General features: G+C 31.6%; 1 protein-coding gene across 2 annotated transcripts in view; it reads left to right on the top strand.

The window, feature by feature from the left end:
• Positions 1-13,786, top strand: part of GRIK2 (glutamate ionotropic receptor kainate type subunit 2) — a 359,794-nt gene that overhangs the window by 139,400 nt on the left and 206,608 nt on the right. For both annotated transcript variants that reach the window (XM_079299157.1, XM_079299156.1), the window contains 2 exons: positions 2,138-2,191; positions 5,099-5,272. In XM_079299157.1, the coding sequence (XP_079155283.1) occupies positions 2,138-2,191; positions 5,099-5,272 (228 nt within the window). The remainder of the gene's footprint in view (positions 1-2,137; positions 2,192-5,098; positions 5,273-13,786) is intronic.

Raw genomic sequence — 13,786 nt, forward strand, 5'->3', positions numbered from 1 at the left:
AAATCAAATTGTGAACTCTTTCATCAAAGTACACTGTCACCCTAAAGATTACAGAGGAAAGATACAGAAAAAATTATTTCATCACTGTTTAGATCTTTATACAGATTTTTTTTTTGCTATAAATGCTGTAAATTTTTTCTTTGCTATTCAGATCCTATACTGCAATGCTTTAAATATGCCCACAATTTGTAGTTTTGAAGCTGAACTTCAGCACTTGCTGTCAAAATTGACACAAGGGTTGTTGAGAATATATTTATTATTTAATGCTAATATTCCAAATACAGTGTTTATAAGTGATTATTAAAAAAATAATTGTACATCCATTTCTGAATTATTGACTGATCAGTTTTTCTGATAATGGAGGGATAAATCTTGGGAGACATGACAAGGACTTTCAGTTTGAGAGGATGATTGTAAAGATTACTAGTGAAGATTGTGGAACACAGCACAAGTTGAAAATAAAGAGAATGAAGTCCCTTGAGAACTTAGTGAAATGACAACTACTCTTTGCTGGCCAAAAGTACCTAATGAAAAGTAAAAAAAGAAAAAAAAATCCTATCAATCAGACAAATATACTTAAATTAAGGCAAATCTCATTGCTATCTATATCACCAGGCAACCAGGGAAACCATACATAATTTAAAAGGTTAGGGAAGCACTATAATAATGAGAACAGAGAATTACATTGTTTGAAGAGGAAAAAGAAGTGAGATCTTTAGAGAAGTGAGAAGGTGAAAGAAGGAAGGCTTTGAAAAAAGACAGCATCATCAAACAGCAGAATAAGAAACATGAGAAGGATGTTGAGTAGGGATCCTTTGTAGTATCAAAGAATTGATTTGGAGCTGTTATGATATAGGTGAGTGGAAATGTGTTACATATATAGAGAAAAATACTTTGATTTTATTTAAAAAAATGTTCTTATAGAAGCTAAGAATGCTTATAGTTGTAGAGTTCCTAATGAAGTTCTAACATTTCTTACAGGAATATGGTTTTTCTGTGTTTAAGGGAATTTAATTGCTACTGGAACATTATACTCTAGTCTTAAGTATTTTGGAATTCTAAGTACACAAGTATAGGCATCTCTGGAAAAATGGTGTGTTATTTTTTCAAAATCTTGTTTAAAATACTATAAAATCTGATTTACAACTGATATTTTGATTAGTTTTAGATTTTTTTCTTTGGAAAAGATTATATGGACTATTTATTTCATCATTTTTTGGACAATATTTCAAGTAAAAAGGCTACCACAGCCTTCAGAATGCTGTCAATTCTTTTGAATATAAATTCTTGTATTGTCACAATAGTATAATTGTGACCTTCAGTGTCTTTCAGGAGTCCATCTGGTAACAATTTGGCAAAGGTTTACTTTGATAGTTCCTGGACAGGAAGAACATTCTAAGGCAACTTTTGTGCAAAGCATGAAGATACATGCTTTTCAGGAGAAAATGCCCTTAATGAATAAACATAATGAAACATAGGTTTTTATCTACAATTTTTTTTAATGAAGTTGAAAGGAAAGCATTTTAAAATACACAGTTTATCAAAAACTACTTGGTGTTACATAGTGAGGAAGAGCCATGAAGGTACTTGAGAGGTAACTGAATTTTTAAAATACTTCTGTGGATATTTTTTCTTTATTTTAATTTAAGTAGTGCCTCTCTTGCTGTTCAAAATTTAACTTGAGAATTTTCTTCCATGGTTGGAAAAATGTGCACATGTCTAATATAAGCTTAGGTCCTTCTTTTAAATGCATGGTATTGCCCATCAAAATGAAAAGAAAAATCCTATTTGGTAATTCATTTTGAAGAAAGGGTTCAATAATGAATGAAAATATTGTCGACTCAAATAATGTGTTGTAACTTAATGTATCCATTAGTTTGTAAAAATACAAGCCTCTTTCACATTTACTGCGCTAAACAGTCTAATAATACTCTTTCTATCAGAAGATCTGGTTCATAAATTCCTTTAATAGTCAGTAATCTTCTCTAACTGCTAAGAAATGACTTGCTTGACCTAATTTTAGCATAATTCCAACCCTATAGTTTGATCTTAGTAGTGTTCTTTTTCAGTGTTTCATTTGCCATGTGAGTATGATAAAAATGTGTTAACATTAATCTTTTGTTTATTTTTTTTCAAGGCTTTAGCTATGGGGATGATGACAGAATACTATCACTATATATTTACCACACTGGTAAGTGACTTGTGAAAACACAGTGATGACATCCAATAAAGACATTGCTTTCCTAATTCTATTATTTAACAAAGTGGAAAAGGTCTCTCTGGAGTGGGGTGTGAGTGCAAGATGTTTCCTCTGCTGAGTTTTCTTACTTTCAGTGAAAACTCATCCGGATGGTTTAATTATTGTTCAACACTATGCCCTGAAAACTGATAGACCTGAAAAAAGCATCTGGCTGTAGCACTGCAGCTTTTAACTGTCAAGGAGGGTTAAATTAATAATTCATAATTCATTGTTTATTTTATGCATGTTGTCCTTTTTGTCTTTTAGTTGTTTGTATGTGAAGATTAAGACATTTTAAAATGTACTCATATATTCCATATTTTTAATCCAACACTTTACAAGGTAGTTCTTCTGTCATACGATTCATGAATAATTTGGTGCGAATCTCAGCAGCATTTTATTTAACTATTCGTATGAGGCTTTTAAGCACATGAATTATGTAATATTCTTGATGTCCACTGTAAATAGAATGAATTTGATCATTCTTGGATCCATCATTTGCAATAAACGAACAGTTAAAATGTGAATGTTCTTACAAAACAGACATTTATATGAAGTCCTTTTTCCTGAACACAGACTAAGATGCAGTTAAAAAGCTGGTAAAATATTGTTCTAGAGACTACAGAGTCTCCAGGACATTTATCTGCCCTGAATTTGTGTTCAATTTTGTCTAATTAGATTGCAGTTCATTGTGTTTTTAAAAGAAAAGTATGAGACAAACATGTGACAGTTGTGCCTTGGCAAAACTATTCTTGAAATGACCCATGTTTAAAGTCACATACATGTTTAAGTTCTTATGAAAATGAATCTTTTGTGGTAGAGTAGGAGTCCACCTCATAATCACAAAACAGAAGTTCGTGTGAAGTATTAACACGAAATATCTGGTTGGATAGAAAACAAAATAATTTGTCAATGCCAAACACATCCTGCACAAATACCTATCTTATTTTAGAAGGGTAAAGTGTTCTGTCACTTATAGATTTAGGATTATATGCAGTAGAATTCTCTTCACTAAATAGATTTCCCTCCATAAAAATGGATTATGGATGTTTTGAAGTTTTTTTTCTTATTTTTAAAATTTTTATTTTTATGTTGATGAAAATTGTTTCTTTGAGTACTATGCTGTTCTTTGGAAGGACACTTAAAGCTCTGTTTAAAAATCAGAATTTTCTTTCATTTTGGTTTACTTATTAAAACATTAGATTTTCTATGGAGACAAGAACATTATATTGACTTGGAACTATCAAGAGATAATTTACTGTGCACGAACATATAATAGATTTTGATTTTGCAATGTAGCTCTGGAACCAGCATCAGAATTTAGTTGTTTTTATATATCAATTGCTTCTTACCTGACATGGTGAAAGTCTTGTCAAATAAATTTTCCAGTCACAGTGTTTACAACAGTCTTCTGTGTAATCTCCTCTTGATTGATTCAGGATGTAATGCACTGGCTCATTAATACACTGACCCGTGTGCATTTGTAATATATGCATAATAATATTGTGTATATTTATTACATTCCAGTGTAAACATGGATGTGTTTGGATTTAAAAATTGTATTCAAAGTTCTGACACCATAAAAAATGAGAGAATTTTATTAAAGAGAAAGATGTAACATAGTTCTAGTTATGTCCAACATTTCCTTTGCAATAAAATGTTTTATTTCTTTGCAAAGAGGATATGAGTTAGGTATTTTAAATTAATTTTGTAATCTGCATGTCTTAAATATTGTGTATGGGAAAGTATATCATATTACTAGCTACAGAATTACAGTGATTGATAACTGATTGATATTTTGTGGGCTTTGTGATATTAACAATGGGTGTTATATTTGGGGTTTCTGCAATATAGTATTTAATCTTCTTCAGGTCTAGCCAATAAACAAAATGGATTGAAGCAAGTGTTGCACCTAAAGCTACCTGACAAGAAAAGTTAAATTAAAATTAGATTAATGAATACTATGAATTATGGGACTAAATTTCTATGTTAAATAAATTAAAATTTTGCTATAGGGAAATAATATATTATGTATAACCTTGAATACATTTTTTGTCATGTTCAGAACTCGATCTTACACCTGAGTTTCCTGAAGTCAAGCGTTGTTACTACATTGCTTCTTAGGATTTGATCAAAACACTAGGATAACTTTCAATTCACTTTCTTGAGCTAAAATTTGAATTATTTTACTTTTTCTTAATTTTATTTCCCCTATGTTTGAGGGTTAACTGTAACACACACACACACATACAGATATACTGAAAGCACATAAAGTGGCAAAAGTTATCTTTGCTCTTGCAAAGATGGATTCCTAATCATAGATATGTACATATTTGGAAGTATGTTGATCACTGTGAGAAATGTTTTTGATAAAATTTAAAGCCATGTACATTTCTCCTTTTCTCTGCTCGCCACCACCCCCACTCTCTGCCTACTTTCCTCCACCAATTTATCCTCCTAAGATTAACATTTTTAAGTTTCACTGAGAGTGAAAGCTCAAGGAAACTGTTATCCAGTTTATTTTATTATTTGGTGTCTTTTTGATTTCTGATAAGTTTGAGCTAGCCATTAATATTAATATTTAGCAATTGAAAATTTAAGCTTACTGTAGTATTTTAGCCTACCTAATAGTAGATAAATTCTGTAATTGGATTATAATTTCCTGAAAGTCTGTTTTCCCTCTGGGAATCAGATTACTCCCACCATAAGGGCAGCCAAGTTGCTCACAGACAAGCAGAACACACTTCCCAGCATAAATAGCACTGAGAAATTACCAGGCTCTCATCTGGGGAGATGGTCTGGCAATTGAAATAGCAACTGCACTGTATTACACAATTTATACAATGGTGATTTTTTCAGGACCTGTTTGCCCTGGATGTGGAGCCCTATCGGTACAGTGGGGTTAATATGACTGGATTCAGAATTCTAAACACAGAAAATACCCAGGTGTCATCTATCATTGAGAAGTGGTCTATGGAGCGCTTGCAAGCACCCCCAAAGCCTGATTCAGGTTTGCTGGATGGATTTATGACGGTATGAATACCAGTATTTGGCTCTTTTTTAATATGTTTGTGAAGCTAAAACAAAATTTAACTTCTTTGGCTGTTATTAAAAGTGTTTAGAGGTATGTAGATGAATATTATTGTAAACATGAGTGAGAAAGTAACTGGGATGTTTCTGTCAATATTTTGCAGATTGAGCACATGATTTTATTAACTTTCTTTCAAAATTACACACACTATATTTTTTTCAAATTATGATGCTGTATTACAAATGTCAAATTCACCAAATTTTCCTAATTTGCCAGTAGAAAGTCATGCTAATGAAAATTGTCTCTTCCTCTGCATTTTGTGTCTTCTTCATTTAAGATTCATTCATTAATAATGTGTACTTTCTAATATTTCCATAAATCTTGTTTTTAAATATTTTATTAATATTATGAACAGGACCTCATTACTATCTTTTCCATTGTCTGTGCTTTCAGATTAATCTGATTAGTTAATATGGTTGTTAATTTTCATTTTTTTTTCCTTCTATTGCCACTAGTCTTCGGCCTTACTTCATTGCATAATAATCACAATTATATTCCTGTAAACAAACTTTCATTGCTAGGTTTTCATGAGTTTCTACTCATTAGGTGGAATTCAATCTGGAATTATAATGCCAGGAAGGGATAATTTTAAAAGACATCCTATATTAATTCTGCTTTAGTCTTCAAATTTGTTGAATGATTTTCCAGTTTGGTCCCGTAGCAATTTAGGTAGTTGGGTTTTGCTTGGCTTTGTTTTTTGATCTTTGGGGGTTCATTTTTTGTGTTGTTCTCTGTTATGTGTTTTTTTTGTTTTTTTGTGTTTTTTTTGTTTTTTTAATTTTATTTCTTTTTTAGGCTTTCTATCTTCTGTTTGGAAAACAGAAAATTATATTTTTTGAAAACAGGTATCTTAGTAATCTAGCAGATGCCTACATTGAGTTAATTATTCCACATAAATAAGGAATCAATAATTTTTTTCTACTGATAAGATTTGCTGATCTTATAGATATTAGATATTAAATCACAATCAATATTTTTGCAAGTTAGTTTACATTTTTTCTAGAAAATTACCTTTTTTAGAGAAAATATTTTTTAATGCGCTTACTGTATATAGTGTCTTGAACATGATAATTTGAAACATTTTAAATTTAATTTGTTTACTAATTTCTTTACACTGCACTTTAGAGATTGCATCACATAGCAGTTTAAAAATTATATTGTTCATTTCTCTAAATAATTTCAAACATGTAAATTAATCCCCTCAAAATCTGAAAATTGTGTGAAGCACACATCTGGTTTGCATATATGCTACTTATTACTGTAACTCAATGTTTCATGCTTCCTTGTTTGCATTAATACTTTAAATTCTTTTATTTCTACCTCTTTCAATTTAAAATTTGCATCACTTCTTCTCATTCATTGTAGTTGTATATTTTATATACTGATCAAAGATGTAACTGATCTCAGACATTTGGATATTTACCAAGATCAGTAGTGATCATTATTTTATGAGTACATAAGGCTGTGGTGAAAAATAATGGAGTGATAATATTGGAATAGAGTTCTGTGGTCCAGTTGCATGTTTTCCATCTCCTGTAGTGCTGTAATGAAAGTGCTTTTCTCAGAAAACCTTCTGATGTGAGGCTGAACCCTATAATTGCTATGATATGACCCTGTAAGAATAATACTTCACATCATTACTTCGCCTCAGGATGGAAAAATATAAAAAAGTGCATGAAAAACATAGTGGCTTCTCTTCTGGACCCTTAAGAGCCCTCTTTTTCCCAAGTGGAACAAAGTGTTCATACAGACTGTGCTGAATATTTTATGGTCATTCTTTTTGTTGAGTAAACATTTTTAAATATGCTTTGATTACCTGGGTTTTATATACGTGAGAGATGCAGATTATTATTTCCAATAATCCTGGAAAGGTTTATGAGATTAGAGTTTTTCTGATCTGGCACATAGATACAGAAAAACCATGCACAGTGTGTCCATTTGCACGGTGTGAAAGAAGGTCACATCATGATGTCATTGCACAATGTTCTTTCTGTGCTCAGAATAAAATAAGCCATTTTATTGACTTATTATCAGGGAAGTTGTAAAATCAGTTAAATGTGTAAAATTTGACTTTCATGTTACAGTTTTTCATGTATATTTAAAGTAGAAAATGGACTTGGGAATCAAAGACTCTTCACAGATATTGATGCTATGGAGTACTCTGATATAGGCTGGATGGGAAATGTGTTTAATTTTCAATGTTTGATAATGGCTACAGCTTAACCAGAAAAAAATAGCTAGAAGACTGCTTAATGGGAATTCATTCAGCTTGAACCACACAGCTAAATGCCATTTAATTAGGTTTAAAACACCTAAAACTAAAACTTGTTCCAAATAAAAACTTGAAGTTTGTATAATGCATTTAGAGACCTTTTTTCTGATTGTGTAAAAGCAGGCAGTTATGAGTTGCAAAGTTTTAAGCTCTGGTGGTGTTTGTGTAAGGTGCTTTTTCCCCGGATGTCTTCATCATGTTGACTTTGCCCTTATGACAGTTAGAACCATCCATATAATCCATAAATTACTTTTTCTTATCTATGATTCATGGAGTTCCCAGTATTAATTGTTGTCTCAGGGTCTTTTCTGCAAACTTGTATAACTCTCTAACTAGTATATAATTTTTCTCATAACTATTTTACCTTTTACTATTCTAATAGAATATACAGTTGGTAAAAAGTTTCATCTCATCTCATTGGAATGTTCCAAGTCAAATGTGCAAGTACGAATCCTTTTGAGTTCAATTATGATAGTTCTCTCTCTGTTTCTAGACTGTTCCTCAGCACAGCTCTAAAAAAGGTGATAGCTCAGCATATCTGAGGGGAAAAGGGATCAAAATCAAAATTTCAATCACATTTTACTCTCCTTTTAAGATTTCTTAAGTATTTATTTGTATGGACGTTGGAAAAAAATTAACCTATTTAATCAATGCTGCCATATTTAAAAATTCTAGTAATAAATATTTACTTATCAATACAACAAAGAAAGTAATTGCATTATATGATTTAGGAGAGTAACTACCATACAACTGTAGTTTTTTCCATGGCTCTAAAAAAATCTGTAGAAATGTTGGAAATCTTTTGCTGTATTGTTTCAGACTATTCACACTCTCTTTTCACAGTCTTCTTGAAATAAAAGTTGTGCTTGTGTAAATGTTTATAAGAAATTATTTCTTTCAAAGTCTAAACTGATTTCTATTAAAGAAAAAAATGTGAATGTACTTTTAGTATTATATACACAAGTCCTGTGGAAGTCTTGCTGGTCTACTCTGAAGACATTTTTCTATCATAATTCACATACTAAGAGACCTAATTTATGCATTTGATGGCTCTTTCATATTGCTTATTGTCTGAGTATAATCAAAATGATACTTGTCCTCTTAACATAGAAATAATAATCAAAATGTGTTGCTATTCAAGTATATTTGTATCTTTTAATCTGTCACACATTTGTGTAGATATGCATGTGCATGCACGATATCACTTACTAAGCTACTTAGTTATATTTATTTCTTAAATTTGTAATCTTTTTATTTCAAGTATTCTCAGCAGTCTTGTATTTACTTTGATCAGTGTTTTTGTACCACCAAACTCTTACTAAACAGAAATTAAGAAAATATACTGCTTATAAAAGTAAACATCACAGGAAACTGGGACATGCTGTGGCTGTTATTTCTTATAATAAAATGACAGGAATTTATACAGCCACAATAATTTTGCCAGAGGTAATAAGCCATACCTTTAGAAATTTGCAGAAGAGGAGTCCAAGATCAAATTGTTACAAAATCTTGTCTTTCTTGCTAGTAGAATCAACTATATCTGACATTTCAGTATCTATTTATCATTGTCTTCTTGTTTTTTCTTGTTACTTGGATGAAAAAGCTCAAAGAAAACAAAAAATATATTTTTGCCCATTTAAAATCCAAATCTGGGGAATTCTTTTCAGTCTTGGCAAACTTTGTAATTAATTCTCACTTGATCCTGCACTCCTTAACTTGATTCAACAATACATATAAGTGAGGTATTTTTCAAAATTTGACTTTTTACATATTTCTGAGTAAAATCCAGGATGACTACTCTGCCAAAATGAAGTGGGCAACATCAATTCAGTCATGCATTTCTCTGTTTCTCGCCACATATTCTTACTTGACAGCAGTTCAAAAAGAACTTTTATAAAGTTAGACTCTAGACAGGGTGGGTTGTTAGCATTTGAACCTTGTGTTATCCCCATACTAAACAACTTCTTCTAACTTGATTGAAGCTCTTTAAACAATTCTCTGATATGTGATATACTCATTACTGTTATTTTTCATGAAATTTATACTGAATTCTGAAATTTGAAAGTTATTGGTACTCAGCAACCACTTAAACACAATGACTTGGCATTAATAAAACCAATACTATTTTTCAACAAGATTATTATTTCTTCTGGAAAAAAATGATTGATAGGTTAATAAAAATCCCAAATATACCATAATGAAATGGCAATATGTAATTAGTGTAACTTCAGCTGTTTTGGTGTTTTTTTGGGGGGGTTTTTTGGTTTTGTTTTTTTTTTTTCTTTTTCTTAAAAAGTTTAGATTTTCAGATGTTCATCCTTGTTTTAGCCTGGAGTAAAAAATTAATTTGGAACCTTCCTGCAAAATGGAAAAATTATAACAAAAATATTTTAATGATAATTAAGTGAATTCTAACAATATTGGCATCTCTACTGTATAAGTAGAAAAATGCTCTGGAAAACAGAGGGACAACATAGTATTTTAAAGAAACTTTGCTTTGGTATTCTTCAGTTACTGTGTCTGAACAGGCATTACACAGAAAGGAGAAAAAGCCCACAAAACTCTGAGCATAAATACACTTCCACATTTATATATGACAACCGTGATTCACACCAAGCAAAATAGAGCATAAATAAAGTGTTATGAGCTCAGAATTCTTTTACTCTTCAACTATTAATCTTCACAGTTTTCTGTGCCTCGAGTCAGAATTTAGCATGCATAATTAAGATGACCTAACAAGGCCTGCTGCTTAATTAACATAAAGTTTTCCTTACTAATTGCTTTTGCCTATCGTCCAATTCAGCTCTCTGCTTTCTTATATAGAAAGGGGTGTTCTTTTTTTTTTCTATTCTGATTATTAATTCTATTCTTTAATGCCCACTTTAGTAGCTATATATGGGAGGTGCAGAGAAGCACTGGATTACTTCTAGAAAGTGAGAGACAAGATCAATATTTAGGTGTTTACCCCAGAAAAATCACAGTTTGCAGCTGATATATCTAGTGTACTGCCTGGGGGAATGGAGCATTAGTTAGTCGAGCATTTTCTGTTTGCATTCCTAATTATTTTTGCCTTTTCTTTTTTTGTTAGCTTCTCTGTAAATGAAAATGACTGTTGAAAAAATCCCTTGAAATTTGGAATTATATTAAATACTGTTGGGAAAATTCTAGATTTTTTGCACATGTGGAAAGGATTTATGGTTCATTTCTGTTCATGGGATTTTCATATTCTTCAAAAAAAGGGAGGGAGACAAAATTTTATTAATAAAGTTTTGAAAATTTTAACGCTGTTGTATAGACTTCCTCAGATAAGGAAAATAGATGCCAAGGTATTTTCTTTAAGTATGTAACTGTAAAGAAGAAGCAAAGATCATGAGGAGAGATCCTAGTACCTCTACAAATTGTCCTTAATTGAAGGAATGTACAAATGTATTTACAGCACTGCCTAGGAAACTCATTTTTAAACCAGCCATTTTAAGGGATACACTAAAAATCCTGATGTTATAATTCCTTTGATATTTGAGAATGGAAATGAAAGAGAGAATAATGTTGGACTTGTAAATGTATAGATATTTTTCCCTAATTAGCTCCATATTTGCACACCTGGAGACTGGTGGGATGAGTTTGTATACTATATTCTTTGTTTGTTCTCTTTTTCCTCGATTGCAAAAAAGCTTCCAGTAAGCAACCTCTCTATATCTAAACTTTACGAAACTGTTTTGTAAAACCTAATTTATCTCAATGTTTTCTTTCTTAGCTTTGTAGGTATGCTAGTTTAATATTCTCAGAAGTTTCGTTCACTCCAAGGTAAAGCCAAAGAATTGCTTAAAAAAATATGGTCAAACAGTGAGTATAGATGACAATAATGATGTATTTTCAGTTTCATTAATTCAGTATGTTTAAAAACCCTAAAACCTTGTGAGGAATTAGACCAATGCACAAAGATCATGTTAAATGGCCACCTGTAATCAGGCGAAAAAGCACATTAATCAACAGATTATCCTGGTTTATTTTTGGTAAAGGATTTTGAACAATGCTAAACTAGCTTGGTTAAGCAACTAATATTCGAAAGGGTACCCTGTTTTGTATATTATCGAGTTTGGAAAGATTAAGAGGATAATAACACTGAAACTAGGAGAATGAAATTGAAAGAATTATCTGAAACATAAAAATCCAAAATTTGCAAAAAGGGATTTGGTTCTTCTATCATGATATAACCAAGGCTTAATGATGTTTTTCACTAAAGAAATAAATAACTCCCCTGTCAGATAATTGAACATAAATAATACTGAGGGCACAGTTAAAATGCTCTGAAAGCTAAGTGTATATTTCCCAGGTTCTTTTCTCTACTTAAAACCAAGTAAACAACAACAAAACCCCAAACAAAAACCCAATCCAACCATCCAAAACAAAATGAACTCCACCCCCTCACATTCCAGTAATTTAATGTAGCTGCCACTAATCCATTTTAATCAAGGTTTAGGCAAACAGCATGAGCCATGGAAAAACATGTCTTTAAAAAAAAAGTGAAGTTGTGATAACTATAGGTATTAGAATTTAACCAAATAGAGTTAAAATGATGCTCTTAATTACTAACTCAAGAAATCAGGGAGATGCCAAACTGGAAATATACTGTATTATTATCATTATTTGGTATATTTAGTTGCATAGCTCATAAAGGAAGAAAAAATTATTATGTAATTCAGGATTTTCTTTCTGGAGCTTGTCTGAATTTATTTAATGTTGATGTCAGTATTTTCAGTGACAGTACAAACTGTTGAATAGCTTGATACAAATTAGCAATTTACTTTTCCTAATGATAAAAAGATATTTGTGAAACCTCAATCTCTTATCTATACATGAAAATATGGAAATAATAGTTGTATTTGGAATAGCTACTTAAATAATAATTTAGTAACTGCTATCAGGCACTGTGACTGGACAGAAGAATTTGATGAGAAGTAGGTGCTGTTAAGGTTCCTGAGGATGAAAAGAGCAATAAAATGAAAAATAAAAACCAAACTTGTTACAGAAATACGGTCTGGGATTCTGATTTAGAGCTTCAAAGAGGATATCTTCTTATGTAGACAGCTTTATAATTATCCCTTTAGCTAAAAGAATTTTCTGGATTTGCTGATGAGATGTGTTTAGTAACAGTGTAGCAGCAAATGTGTACTTCAAAGGAAATACTAAACAATTACTCATTACTGCATTACAAGCTAAAAATCTCCCCTAGGCACAGTTAATTTTGTGAGTTTAGGGACTATGCAGAATTTAATTCTCTAAGATATTTTAGAAATGATTTGTCAGCTATTTTGGGAATTAATTGCATTATTAAATATTTGAGTACTGTATACAGTAACTTTTAGAATTTTAAGAGACAGGATAGATCAGAAACCTATGATCCAATCCCAAAGGAAGGCTATGTTCAAGTGCTGTATACCATTTAGCAGAAATTGGAGTATTTCTTCTATGGAAGATTTCATTTAATTCTTCCAAATGTGGTTTGAGGGTGTCTGTATATATTTATAAATATCCTAAGATTTTCATTGATTTATATCATGTTTTAGCAATCTGGATGCTGCTCTGTCTTTATGAAGCAATAGAGGGAACTCGGTATAACAGCAAGTAGGGAAATGGCAGAGCTTGTGCAACCTGCAGGATCTCCTACACAGTGCAGAAAAGTAGCTGAAGCATAGGTTGTTTTTTGAAATAGGAACTTGAGTGCCTTTTGTCTGGAAATGTGTCTGTACTACATGAAATTTAGTCTGAGGACTGCAATTAAGAAACCATAATCTGTCAAAGATTACGTTTCTAAAGAAGTGCAATGAAGCTGTTGAAGGGTCTGGAGCACAAGTTTTATGAAGGAGTGTATTAGGGAGCTGGGGTTGTTTAGCCTGGAGGAAAAGAGGCTCAGGGGAGACCTTAGTGTCTCTACAACTGCCTGAAAGGAGGTTGTAGACAGGTGGGTGTTGGTCTTTTCTGCCAAGTAACAAGCAACACAACAAGAGGAAATGGCTTCAAGTTATCCTAGGGGAGATTTAGATTGGATATTTGGAAAAAAATTCTTCCCAGAAAGGGTAATCAAGCAATGAAACAGCCTGCTTAGAGAAGTGGTGAAGACACCATTCCTAGAGGCATTTAAAAGTCTTGTAAATGTGGCACTTAGGTACTGGTTTTAGTAGTG

Source organism: Erithacus rubecula (genome assembly GCF_903797595.1).
Source record: "Erithacus rubecula genome assembly, chromosome: 2".
NCBI classification, from domain to species: domain Eukaryota; kingdom Metazoa; phylum Chordata; class Aves; order Passeriformes; family Muscicapidae; genus Erithacus; species Erithacus rubecula.